The sequence below is a fragment of the Erythrolamprus reginae genome, chromosome 8 (genome assembly GCF_031021105.1).
Source record: "Erythrolamprus reginae isolate rEryReg1 chromosome 8, rEryReg1.hap1, whole genome shotgun sequence".
Classification (NCBI taxonomy): Eukaryota; Metazoa; Chordata; class Lepidosauria; order Squamata; family Dipsadidae; genus Erythrolamprus; species Erythrolamprus reginae.
Window position 1 is genome coordinate 52,893,773 of NC_091957.1, and position 13,855 is coordinate 52,907,627.

The 13,855-nt window shown below is 42.3% G+C and overlaps 1 protein-coding gene across 4 annotated transcripts; it reads right to left on the minus strand.

The window, feature by feature from the left end:
• Nucleotides 1-590: 590 nt before the first annotated feature.
• Nucleotides 591-10,038, minus strand: SOWAHD (sosondowah ankyrin repeat domain family member D). 4 transcript variants are annotated; one of them, XM_070758334.1, is made up of 3 exons: nucleotides 9,927-10,038; nucleotides 9,133-9,558; nucleotides 591-3,591 (listed from the first exon to the last, which is right to left on the minus strand). In XM_070758334.1, exon 3 carries the CDS (start codon nucleotides 3,427-3,429, stop codon nucleotides 2,425-2,427), a length of 1,005 nt encoding a protein of 334 aa, XP_070614435.1. In that variant the 5' UTR covers nucleotides 3,430-3,591; nucleotides 9,133-9,558; nucleotides 9,927-10,038; the 3' UTR covers nucleotides 591-2,424. The 4 variants fall into 4 exon arrangements, with proteins under 4 accessions (XP_070614435.1, XP_070614433.1, XP_070614436.1 ...); XM_070758332.1 differs by having other exon boundaries at nucleotides 9,904-10,038; XM_070758335.1 differs by lacking the exon at nucleotides 9,927-10,038 and adding an exon at nucleotides 9,787-9,809.
• Between the last annotated feature and the right edge of the window lie 3,817 nt (nucleotides 10,039-13,855).

Here is a 13,855-nt window from a genome sequence, read left to right on the forward strand (position 1 = left end):
TCTTTCCTCTTTTTTGCTCTTTCTCTCTCACTACCTCCCTCTGCCTTTCTCCCACCTTCCCTCCCTCTTTCTCTTGCTTTCTCTCTTGTTTTCTTTCTCTCTTGCTTGCTTTCTCTTTTTCTTTCTTTCTCTCTTGCTTTCTTTCTCTTGCTTTCTCTCTTGTTTTCTTTCTCTCTTGCTTTCTCTTTTTCTTGCTTTCTCTCTTGTTTTCTTTCTCTCTTGCTTGCTTTCTCTCTCTTGTTCTCTTTCTCTCTGAGCTTCGCGGTACACCTGACCATGTCTCAGGGCACACTAGTTGAAAAACACTGCACTAATGGACCACTTGATTCACTTAAGAGCTACAGCAATTTGCCTAACAACTGTAACAAGGGGCGAAGTAAAATTGGGCGAGACTCAATATCCGCCTTGTTTAGCGATGGAATTTCTGGTGCCGATTATGGTCCTAAGCAGAGAATCATCTATATATTTTTGCCCTTACTGCCTGAACTCTAATCCTGCAAATTAAAACTTAAAAGCTTTCTGATCCACTCTTAGTGGCCTTTTTTTGTTGATTCAGGGGACCAGGAATGAGGAATTAAACCAGGTAGACATTTTAAAAAATATTTTTTTTACTGATCAAACAAGGCGACTCTCAAACAGTATCCTAGCGCAGAAGTGTTCAACCTTGGTAGACTTTTAAGAGATGCTGGATGGGCAATTCGTGCAATTGCCAAATTTGGAGATCCTTCTAATTTGCTGCTGAATTTTTTTTTTTCCTTTGCAAAGATTGCAAGACTCAACAGGAAGGGCTTGGTCTAACTGAAGTTTACTTCCTTATGTTCTTTCGAAACTCACAAAAAAGTGCATTCCAACTCTCTTATCTTCTCTTAAAACCCCACATATATGCAGACGAACCCAAGCCTTCAGTATTCGCGTAATTAAATTGCACAGCTGCTCTTAGCCCTTGAATTACACCATGGCTTAGGCAAACAAAATCCAATGTTGAAAATACTATTTCTAAAACAATTAGCCCCCCTTTAATCATTTAAAGAGTACAATTAAAAGCCGAACAGTGGTAGAGGCAGGCATTTCGTATTGACTCTGATACCAAATTTACAGAATAAATCAGAATAAAATGTAGTTTCTTAATACATTATTAATATAAGAGCCCATATTTTATTCCAATTTTAACCGTGTTTGGTACTGAGGAGTCAATATGAAATGCCTGCACCAACCACCGTTGGGCTCTTAATTGTACATTTAAAATATTATTTCTGACTCTTCCAAAAAGATTGGGCAGCCAGTATTATATTCTGTTTCCTTTTAAGCATTTCACCTCTGATTCAATCCAGTTGGTTGCCAAATTGTATTGTATTGTTCAGCTGTCAGAAGCAAGCCGATTTAGAGGCTTCTTCCAGTGGCCAAAAGTGGAGCCGTCCAAACTCAACGTAGTTCTTTTGCTGGTCCTTCAGCCTAGCGTAATATGAATACGTTAAGCAAAGATAGGCGTGTGCTTTTCGTAATGTGACGTCCTGCAATTCGCACAGGAGAAGGCGAGACATTTTTTACAGTTGCTGAATTTCAAGTTCAACATCATACATCGACAGCCCTCTAGGAAACAAATGCTAAGGACAACCCCCCCCCCCCCGTTTCATTAGATTTCTTCCCACTTCCTCCCTGTATCCACTTCCTTAAGCCGAAAAAATATATACAGTGGTACCTCTACCTAAGAACGTCTCTGCTTACGAACTTTTCTAGATAAGAACCGGGGGTTCAATATATTTTTTTGCCTCTTCTCAAGAACCATTTTCCACTTATAAACCCAAGCCTCCTAAACTGTAACCGGAAAAGGCAGGGAGAAGCCTCTGTGGGGCCTCTCTAAGAATCTCCTGGGAGGAAATAGGGCTGGAAAAGGTGGGGAGAAGCCTCTGTGGGGCCTCTCTAGGAATCTCCTGGGAGGAAATAGGGCTGGAAAAGGTGGGGAGAAGCCTCTGTGGGGCCTCTCTAGGAATCTCCTGGGAGGAAATAGGGCCGGAAAAGGTGGGGAGAAACTTCCCTGGGGCCTCTCTAGGAATCTCCTGGGAGGAAACAAGGCAGGGAGAAGCCTCTGTGGGGCCTCTCTAGGAATCTCCTGGGAGGAAACAAGGCAGGGAGAAGCCTCTGTGGGGCCTCTCTAGGAATCTCTGGGAAGAAACAAAGCCGGAAAAGGAAGGGAGAAGCCTCTGTGGGGCCTCTCTAGGAATCTCCTAGAACCTGGTCATAGAACGAATTAAGTTCGTAAGCAGAGGTACCACCGTATATTTTCTTATCCCAAGGTTTGTTAAAATTCGAGAGATAAACCTCTTATCCCATAGTCCTCTGCCTTCTTAACTGCTTTTTTGTCTAATGGCCATGGGGATCAATCCAAGGCAAGAAACCAGGCGCCCTTAACCACCCAGGAGACCTCTAAGGGTCTTGGAAGAATGCCACAGCTTGTCTGAAGATGTTCCTGAAATACCCCACTGGACTGTTCCTCTGGCCTTGCCTTGCAGCCTCAGCATTTGGGTGTTCCGTCCTAAAGCTCCCGATCCAACTCCACCTTGAAGGGGCACAGTTGTTGTTGGTGTTACCTACTCCAGGGATGACCAAGTCTTCTTCTGTTGCTCCCAGGAGTTCCTTCAACTCCCTGGGAGCATTAGCGTGGAGGTATTGCCAAGCTTTGCGGCCGTTGTGATCCCTGAGGTTGGTGTTGGCCCCGAAGGCACCGACAAGGATCTTGATGGTCATCGTGTGACCCTGAAGGGCGGCCAAGTGGAGAGGGGTCAGCCTCCCACTGGCCGTGAGCACGTTGATGTTGGTTGGGTAGCCGTTCCTCTCTGCAAATGACATCACCCGGATCAAATCTTCGTGGCGGCCGTGTTTGGCCAACCAGTGGAGGACGGTAAAACCGGTCACAAAGTCTCTCCTGGAAAGCAAGGTGGGCTCCTTGGCTAAGAGGTTGAGGATGCTTTCCGCCTCCCCTTGGGCTACAGTCAACATCCACTCGTGTTCCAAGGGGTCCAGAGCTAAACATAACTCTTCTGAATTCACCTCTGAGAAGGGATCCTGGGTCTCCACCGAGACGGACTCTCTGGAAGAAGGTGTGAGCCAGGTGTGGCTAGCTTGACTGCTCTGCATCAGGAGCTCCTTTAACCCTTTCCTCCTGGTGCTGCCCCAGGACATGGAAAGGCGGGATGAGCCCATTTCAGGCCCCCACTTGGCCGAGTTCCTCTTCGTCCAGCTCCTGTTGGTCGACTGACCTCGGACAAGGCTCAAGGCTTCAGCCCGGGTGATAAGACGAGGGGATTGGGTGCCATCAGAAACTTGTCTTTGTTCCTGGAGGTTCCTTGCCAGGACAGGACCTTCTCCTCCTCCTCTTCCTCCTCCTCCTCCTCCTCCTTTCTGGTTGTTCTCCTTTTGCTTCTCCATCATGTCCCTGCCTTCAGAGTCCAGTATCTCCTCAAAGTTCCTGCTGCATTCTCCACATCTTATTCTGAAGCCTTGGTCACTCTTGTGTGCAGCTGCTACTTGGAGTCATCATTTTCCTGCTCAGAAGAGGAAGCGAGGGAGGTCTTTGCTGCTCCTCGGTGTTGCCTGCGTATAGAAAGAGGGAACCAACACGGACCATCAACACTTCGTAAGGGGAACTGATCACCCGCCGAGAAAGAGATAGAAACATAGAAGATTGACCGCAGAAAAAGACCTCCTGATCCATGTAGTCTGCCCTTATACTATTTCCTGTATTTTATCTTAGGATGGATGTGTGTTTATTCCAGGCATGCTTAAATTCTGTTACTGTGGATTTACCAACCACATTGACTGGAAGTTTGTTCCAGGCATCTACTACTCTTTCAGCGAAATAATATTTTCTCACTTTGCTTCTGCTCTTTTCCCCCAACTAACCTTAGATTGGGCCCCCTTGTTCTTATGTTCACTTTCCTATTAAAAACGCTTCCATCCTGAACCTTATTTAACCCTTTGACATATTTAAATGTTTCGATCCTGTCCCCCCTTTCCCTTCTGTTCTCCCGACTATACAGATGGAGTTCATGAAGTCTTTCCTGATAGGTTTTACGCTTAGGACCTTCCACCATTTTTTGTAGGTTTTGTAGATCATGAATAACAACACTCATCCAAGAAAGTTTCAGAACAGAAGTTCTCTTGGGACAACTCTCCAAACTGGGGTGATTGGTGTTCTCAGAGCTTCAAAGTGGTGTTCTACGAGCTCATAGAGCACCAATCCTAGACCCTTCAACCCTGAGCTACAAATTCAACTGCAGCAATATGCAGGCGCGTGATAGATTCAAACTCAATGTAAACCTTTCCAAACTCGACTGCAGAAAATACGACTTCAGCAATAGAGTGATCAAGGCCTGGAATGTACCACCTGACTGTGGTTTCTTCCCCAAACCCCAAAAACTTTAACCTCAGATTGTCTGTAGTTGACCTCTCCCCCTTTCTAAGAGGTCTGTAAGGGGCGTGCATAAGCACACCATTGTTCCTACCATCCCTGTCCCCTGCCCATTGTCCTCTTTTATTGTTACTTTTTACTTATATTTTTACAAATTACTACTACCCTATATGTTGTGGTTAGCTCTGGCCCTGCTCCTGCCCCAAGGACTGTGGATGTGGGGGAGACATCCACATGCTGCAGGCCTGTTTTGCCCCCGGTGGAATCTGCTGATGAAGGCTCCTCTGACCAAGAAGACATGAGTGATAAATAGCAGCCTGTGGGTTTGGCCATTGTGGAGGATTATCTGATCGTTGTGTTTCGTGACTGATTTACTGACTTTGACTTTTTGTGTGCTGATTTTCCCCCGCTTTGAAACTAAACCAGAGCAAAGTGTGTTTCACTTTGTGAAAGAAGAAGGACTGTGAATTGCCTCACAGCTGCAAGCTAAGTATCACAGAACTGATAAGGGACTTGTACAAATTACCAGTTTGTTTGGAGACGAGTGCTCTTTGCTATACCAAAAGAGGGCATGGTTTAAGTGAATTTTCATTATAAAGAACATTGTTTTGAATTTTCTAATGTGCGTGTGTCTGAAATTTGTACCTGTGAATTTTTGAGAGGATTCTACCAAAGAGCCCGACAGAACACCTATACATGTTTGAAAAATAAATAAGTACTCTCTTCCCTCCAAAGCTTTGGAGAAACTCAAAGAGCTTTCATGGTTGATAAATGCTCTGGACTTCCCCTTTCAAGCCAACTGAGGCTTTCACTAACATGTCTTCTGATGCAAGCAAAAATATATTATGCAAGAACAAAACAACAACCTTCTATTTGCAGTCTTCCCGTTTTCTTTATGCTTCAATTTGTTTTTGATTTTCTTTTTTAAAAAAAAGCCACTTAGAAGAACAGCCGTGGATAGGCAACTTTGAGAAATCTTCGTCTTAAAGTGTTACAACTCTATAATATTTTAATAGCTCAAAAACACAAGGTCTGGATATATCCGCTTGCACAGATCAGTTAAAACTTAAAGCTAGAGCAAGTGCATGCCATGTTAACCAGGGTAACTTTTAATCTTGGTTGGGCTAACATGTGTGTATGCAGCTTAGCATGTAATTGAGTAAAACATTTGAAATTCACTATGGTCTGAATCCACAGAGCTAATTCATTCATTCAGGGACCATCTTAAGTGCCTTCTGCCGTACGAATCCCAGTGACCGGTTAGGTCCCACAGAGTTGGCCTTCTCTGTTGTTTGGCAGGACCCAGGAGAAGAGTCTTCTCTCTGACGGCCCCGACCCTCTGGAACCAGCTCCCCCCGGAGATTAGAACTGCCCACACCCTCCTTGCCTTTCGTAAAGTTCTTAAGACCCATCTCTGCCGTCAGGCATGAGGGAACTGAGACATCTCCCCCAGGCCTATACAGTTTATGCATGGTATGTTTGTGTGTATATTTGCTTTTAATAATGGGGTTTTTAGCGTTTTTTAAATTATTAGATTTGTTCTTACATTGTTCTTGTTATTGTTGTGAGCCGCCCTGAGTCTACGGAGAGGGGCGGCATACAAATCTAATAAATAATAATAATAATAATAATAATAATAATAATAATAATAATAATAATAATAATATTGTTGTGGGCAAGATCTTCGCTTTGTAAACTGCTTAGACAGGGCTGTAAAGCACTGTGAAGCAGTATATGTATTTAAAAACAGTGGCTGTTACGTGACAAGTCAGTTTACATTTCTCATGATATTCATTAATACTTATTCATACTTATATAGCTAATATTAACGATTCATTTACCGTTTCTATACATCCTTTCAAATAGGGCTTTCCTTCTTTCTCCCTTTTTTCTTTCCCCTGATATTTAAATTTCTATTTCTTTCTCCTTAATTGTTACGTCTTTTATTTGAACTATCTATTTTGAACTTTTCAATTTTTCCATCCCACAGTAAAATCTATCCCAGCATTTATAATAGTCTGAATCATCCTTATTTTTAAGTTCATATGTTAATTTATCCATTTCAGCGCAGACTATTATTTTTTCAATTACCTCTTCTTCTTTCGGTATATCATCATTTTTCCATGCTTGTGCAAAAGTTGCCCTGGCGGCTGTAGTTATGTGTAATGTCAAGTATAATTGACTTTTTTTATAGCTTGTGCTATTGTGCTATTCCCAATAGAAAAAGTTCTGGGTTTTTTTCTATTTTTTTAATCTAGCATCTCTTCTAATGATTCTGTTGAGTGTTGCCAAAATGATTTATTTCTTAAACAGTTGATTGGATGCATTGACTTTTTCACAATCTCACCAAATATGAAAATAATTCAGTATTGCAGGCTACAAGTGCACTAGAGTGCCTTCCGTCCCGTCCTATTGCTCTCCTATACATCTCCTATACCTTTATTCCTATATCTCTTCTTCTATTCTTTCATTGATATGTTCTATTACTTTATCTTCTTTTCTATTATTTCTTAGATATATTTTACTATGAGTATCTCCTCTATAACCTTCATCATGTATTTTATTATGTGTATATAGATATATACCCACTAAAACCCTCATTGTGTATTGGGCAAAATAAATAAATAAAATAAAATAAATAATATTTCACTGGTACTGAAATATCTTTTGAATGTTTGGACACTGCCCTTTCCACCAGCTTTAAATACATTCCCAAACCCATTATGCTGACCCTTGTCCCTCCCCCCCAGATGACATAAAACAGGATACAGTATTTGGGAGTTCTGCTCCCCCCACCATCTGATAATACCACATCAACAGATGTTTCAAGGGAAAGAAAAGAGAGAGAGTGCTGGAGGGAAGCTGTTCCTGGAAATACGCTAAATTCCACCTCATTTTTTCCCCCTGGCCTAAGAGATTCCAGGGTAATCCAGGGCAAAAGCCAGTCAGCTTCCCAGATACCTCTTTCACCTAGGGACACACCCCGTTATTTGAAGATTTATTCAATTCCCTTGCGGTTGCAAAACAGAAGCCGAGCAGCCTTAGTCATTGCTCCAAATAAACAAATAGCGGCACCATTTCTGAAGTTGCAAGGCAGGGCTGTCCAACCTTTGGTAGCATTTAAAACTTGTGGACTTCAGCTCCCAGAATGACGTGACTGGGGAATTCTGGGAGTTGAAGTCCGGAAGTCTTAAAGTTGCCAAGGTCGGACACACCTGGCCTAAGGGATCAGCAGCTCAACAAAGAACTTGGGATTTTTTTTGTATTTCTTTTTTTTTCTGTGTTATTTTTTTATTTTTTATTGATTTTCATATTTTCCATTTTTTTTATTTCAAATTTTTATTGATTTCCACATTTTCTGACAATACTGTAGTTTCATATTGTCAAAATTGACAATGAGGAAAAGAAATGTATTGTATACTCTGATCATCTCGCTACACAAAGTGACTCTAGAGGCTTTTGATTTGAGGGAGGGGGGCATTCATTTTATTTTTTTGCACTTTTCTTACCCTCTTGTGATATAAGTAGGGGCAGCAAGGGAGAAGGCATCCGAAAATCTCAAACTCTTACATTGAATTTGTCTTTTAAAAAATTATATTCACTTTCTATCGCGTATAGTTTTTGTAAAATTTTACCATATGTATATGTATACAAATATAATATATAGTATAATAATATAATAAATATAATAAATATAATATAATATAATACACGGCATTGGACCAGATTACCTCCGGAACCGCCTGCTACCGCACGAATCCCAGCAACTGAGAAGGTCCCACAGAGTTGGCCTTTTCCGGGTCCCGTCAACAAAACAATGTTGTTTGGCAGGCCCCAGGGGAAGAGCCTTCTCTGTGGTGGCCCCAGCCCTCTGGAACCAACTCCCCCCGGAGATTAGAACTGCCCCCACCCTCCCTGTCTTTCGTAAACTACTCAAGACTCATTTATACCGCCAGGCATGGGGGAGTTGAGATATTCCTTCCCCCTAGGCCATTATAAGTTATGCATGGTATGTTTGTGTGTATGTTTGCTTTTATAATAAGGGTTTTTAGTTGTTTTTTATTATTGCATTGTTACATGTTGTTTTTATCCTTGTTGTTAGCCGCCCTGAGTCTACGGAGAGGGGCGGCATACAAATTCAATAAATTATTATTATTATTATTATTATTATTATTATTATTATTATTTAATATAATATAATATAATAGTATAATATAATATAATATAATATAAATATAATAATATATTGTAAGCGAATCAGAGCTACCTTTTGGTAAGACAGGCAGCCAATACATTAAAAAAGAAAGAAAGAAAGAAAGAAAGAAAGAAAGAAAGAAAGAAAGAAAGAAAGAAAGAAAGAAAGAAAGAAAGAAAGTTGATCTGGGAATTTCCACCTGTTCCACTGACACTTCCTTTTTTTTCTTCCTAATGATTCAAAACCAAAACCAAAACCTTTCCTCCACCTTACAAAAGCGTGCAGGGCTGTCCAGTTTTCCCCCACCCTGCTGTCAAAACAACAACCCTGCAAGGTAGGCTGTCCCCCACGAAATCCGGATTGTAGGACTGGGAAGCAAGCAAGCTGCCGGCTTTGGCTGGCTCCCTTCGTATGCTCAAGCCCTACCCAACTCCTTAACAGATGCTCATAATAAACCACCCCGCCAAAACCAACCACCATCGACCGTGGAGACCGCGCGCAAAGAGAACGTGGTCATTTCTGAGCTCACCTACGGCTTGATCCAGATTACAACGCCTTCCGTATCAAAGGTTTTCCTCCTCGCCGGGTTAGGGTCGCTCCTTCCTTTTTTTTTTCTTTTCTTTTTTCTCCCTCCTGGAGTTTCTGGATCGTCAATCCAGGGGTCGCGCAAGGAACGCGGAACGGAGAGACCTCTTGCGCGCTCCTGCGCCGGGAATCGTGCGCCTTTTCTCTCCAGGTGGATAGGAAAATGGGCTGTTACTCCAGTTTGGAAGGTGGGAACGGGGGTTCCCTCTACTCCGGGTTTCCACCCGGTAGTCTGGCGCTTACTCTAGCCTGGCCACCTTGCAAGACCCCGTAGCAGCTGGAGTTCATCCGAAGCAACCCTAGTAGGGTTCTCTTTGCTTCCGCATCTGGATTGAGCCCAACCTCCCCGGTACGAAGTTTGCTTTCTTGCCTGCTTCGGAAGAGAGCCAAGAAGAAAGAAGTGGCGGGCGGGGGTGGGGTGGGGGAGAGAAATAAAGGAAGAAAGGAAGAAAAAAAAGAACGAGAAAGGAGGAAGAAAAGAGCACGTGAGCTGCGCTCTCTTCCCCCCCGAAACGCTTCTACCGCCTGCCTGGAGGGTGCGTAAACGCCCCTCTTGGAGACAAGGGAGCCCACCCACCCAATTCCTCCACCCACCCACCCATTTTGCATCCACGCGAGGAAAAAAACCACAAACACACACATTCCTCTTCCGTTTGCCAGGTGCTGGGAAAGACTCAGGTCGGTCCCCCCCCCCACCCGTTCACAAGACCCTCACCCAAACCTTGGCGAGCCCCCCACCAGGTAAGCGGCTTGCCCAGGTGAGAAGCCCCCTCTCTATAAGTCCAGCCTCTGCGCATTGGGCTCTATTGAACGGTGGGAAACCAGACAGACTTCAGAGCTTTAAGCCCCGATGAGTGGGTGGGTGGGTGGGTGGGTATCCAAGGTGGGCTTGGCAGCCTACGCAAGACCCGAGCAAACCAAGATTGGCTTGGTGCGTTGGGAGATTTTTGAGTCACGCCGCTCTTGGGAAGCTGCGCCTCGGCTCCACCTGTCGGCAAGGTGAGAGAATTGTTTGCCCTTGGAAAAATAAGATGCATTGATTGATAGCTAAAAAAGACTTTAAAAAAAAGATATTTATTAGTTATATACATTAAAAGAGAAATGGAAACAACAACTAACAGAAAAAACAAACATAACACTAAATAAAGCAAAACATAATAAAAGACAAAAAAAAAAGAAGACCCATAGTGCATTATAAAGGGTATCATAGCAAAACATGATAAAGAAAATTTAAGTAATATACTCAATACATAGTAGTAAAAAAGACTCCCCCCCCCATTAGAGTGGGAGTCCTGTGGACTGGATCCAAGCAGTTTTTGTAGCAACAATAGGAACATCTTGTTACTATTGTTTCTTAGTCAAGTGTTTTGATTGTATAGTATATAAAATGGCAAATGTAGAAAGAAAGGGGGGAATGATAAGATAAAGAGGGGAGGGGTGGAGAAAGAGGGGAGGATAAAGGAGAAGAGAAGGAGGGGAGGAGGAGGAGGGGAGAGAAATGAAGAGAAGGAGAAAAGAAGGAGAAGAGGAGGAGAAGAGAAAGAGAAGGAGAGGAGGAGGAAAGAAAAAGGAGGAAGAGGAGGAAAAGAAGAAGAGGAGAAAAGGAAGGAGGAGAAGGAGGAAAAGAGAAAAACGAGGAGGAGAAGGAGAAAAAGGAGAGGAGGAGGAGGAAAGAGGAGAAGGAAAAGAAGATGATTGACTTCCAATTCCTTTTCGGGTAGTAGAATAAGGTAATATAAAATAATAGGAAATATTACTATTATTTCATCTTCGCCGATGTGCCAACAATTGTGCTATTGCTTAGTAGTCTGGCACCGAAGTAGCAGCTTGATAGATTTCTTCTTGGCTTCTGGGATCTGCCAGGTCAGCTTACATGCTTCTCCTTCGGTGCTTCAACAACATTCTGGTCTGGTAGTAAAGTAATAGTATTAATAGTTATGATTGAATAGCTGTATTCCAAAAAAGTCATATATATTAATGGTCCTTTTCCTGCCAAGACTTTATGGCTGCAATGTTTATTTGTATTTGTATTTATTTACTTATTAAATTTGTATGCTGCCCTTCTCCGTAAACTCTTGGTGGAATAGCTGAGCCTCCAAGACAGGAGCTTACGTAAACTGACTCAGAGACTTTCCAATGGAATGAGTCTGATGTTCTTGGAAGGATAAATTGGTCTCGGGGCTATTGGATATCAAAAAGGATGGGTCAGAAAGTCCTTCAAAATTGGTTTCCTCTGCAGCTCCACCAATCAGCTCTTTGCAAAATTGAACTTGCCAATGAAAGGATGAAGAATGGCTTAGAGGCTGTTTCTTCTGGTCCTTTCAGCATACGTCAAATTACTTTCCCAGGAAACTTATCTGGATTTTCAAACTTGGGTTCCCAGATTAGAAAGATGGGACATTGTCCTTGAACAAGACCGGAGCAAAGGTTTCCTCACCACTCACTGATATAGCTGGATGTCCCTGGACAGCTATAGTAATAATAACAGAGTTGGAAGTGTCCTTGGAGGTCTTCTAGTCCAACCCCCTGCTTAGCCAAAAAACCCTACACCACTTCAAACAAATGGTTATCCAACATCTTCTTAAAAACTCCCAGTGTTGGAGCTTTCACAATCTCTGGAGGCAAGCTGTTCCACTGATTGATTGTTCTGTCACAAAATATCTATAAGTTACTTCTCTCCTTGTTTAGTTTCCACCCATTGCTTCTTGTTCTACCCTCAGGTGTTTTGGAGAATAGTTTAACTCAAACTCACTTAGCAACAGATATGCTGGATTCAACTGAGGCCGTAAGGCGAGGCCGACCTGTTAGTTGTCTGGAAATGTACTTTTCTGCAGCGGTCTTTTCACACACCAATTCACACCCTCAAAGACTATGTGTGTATGTGTGTAAATGAAGAGGCAACAGCTATCACAATCTCTGGAACATTTAAAATTTATTAAAAACTACTAAAATTACTAAGCTTTTGTTAGTCCTCTCCTAACGTTGTCAGAGTATTAAATTCCCCATTGACGACGTTACTTTGGAGTAACAGAGTATTAAAATCCCCATTACTCTGACGATGTTAGTAGAGGACTAATGAAAGCTTAGTAATTTTAGGCAGTTTTTAATAAATTTTAAATGTTCTGGAGATCCTGATGTCTGTTGCCTCTTCATTTATAAATACACCTGGAACTCACATTTTTAGAATAATTCTTATATATATACAGTGGTATCTCTACTTAAGAACTTAATTCGTTCCGTGCCCAGGTTCTTAAGTAGAAAAGTTTGTAAGTAGAAGCAATTTTTCCCATAGGAATCCATGTAAAAGCAAATAATGTGTGCAAACCCATTAGGAAAGAAATAAAAGCTCAGAATTTGGGTGGGAGGAGGAGGAGAAGGAAGAAGAGGAGGAGGACAGTCACTGCCGAAGGAAGAAGGTGAGGGGAATTTTAAAAAAATCTAAAACTTTAAGGCTTTAAAAAAAATAGGGACTCCGAGGCGGCGAGGAGGAGCATGCGCCTCCCATACACCCGGCGCAAGGCTGCCTCCCATACACTGCGCCAGAGAGAGAAACCCAGGGGGAATGGCCGGAAACTGGTTGGGCCTTCGTGTTGCTCTCAAATTTCCTGGGAAATTTTTCTGGGCTCGGGTTCTTAAGTAGAAAATGGTTCTTGAGAAGAGGCAAAAAAATCTTGAACACCCGGTTCTTATCTTATCTAGAAAAGTTCTTAAGTAGAGGCATTCTTAAGTAGAGGTACCACTGTATATATATCCCCATTTGTCAATTTCATATAAGCTTCCCAGAATACATTTCTGGATAATTACAAGGAACAGAGTCATTTCCCCTGAAATTTATAATTAGTTAATTATTAGCCACAGCTTCTGGGTTTCACAGGAGAAAATTACTAATTGTGGAGGGACGGGAGGAAGAGAAAAATTAAAAAATGTATCAGCCCCTTCTTTTATACCAAGAAGATGCTTATTTCGGTGTTCCTTTACTCTTGAGGGATAGAACAAGCCACCTTTGGGGCAGATTCACACATCACACTAAGCCACAAGAGACAAGCTTTGCAAGGTTCATCAGCGCAACACAGTGCCTGAGATGCGAACCAAACAATATACACAAAGTAAAGATGCTGAATTGTCTGTTTTTTCGTTAGGCTCCATCCACAGTGCTCTCTAGTGGCTGAGCCAATTCACAGTGAAGAAAGATGATTTCCGTTGTGAAACAATATTTGACAAACACTGTTGTCAAAATATTTGACAAACTGAAGGCAATGGGAACAAGCTAGCATTCTTGTTCCAAATATCAGTGTTGGGGGAGAGTTTTGCGCATGCGGAAGTTAATCCACCAAGTAGCCACAATTAACTACTATGACTAATTGAAGTCTTCAATGAAAAACACAGCAGCAGGCTTTCTTGTAAAATATATATTTTCCTTCTCTAAATAAACCATCACCTTTACATTTAACCACTATAATAAACTACCCACAATACAAGTATATAACTCTTATTACATCCACCACTGCAACCACTAAGCACTAACCACTAACTATAAACCACCCAGCACAAAACGCTCTATAACAAACCACTCTCTACTATAACAAACCACACCCATGCAAGGGTGTTCCTCCTTCTCTCTGCCTTTTCCGGTTACAGTTTCAGAGGCTTGGGTTTGTAAGTGAAAA

What these genes read in the sequence shown, in the direction of transcription:
- SOWAHD (XM_070758334.1), bottom strand. Translation starts at nt 3,429, where the DNA reads ATGATGGAGAAGCAAAAGGAGAACAACCAGAAAGGAGGAGGAGGAGGA.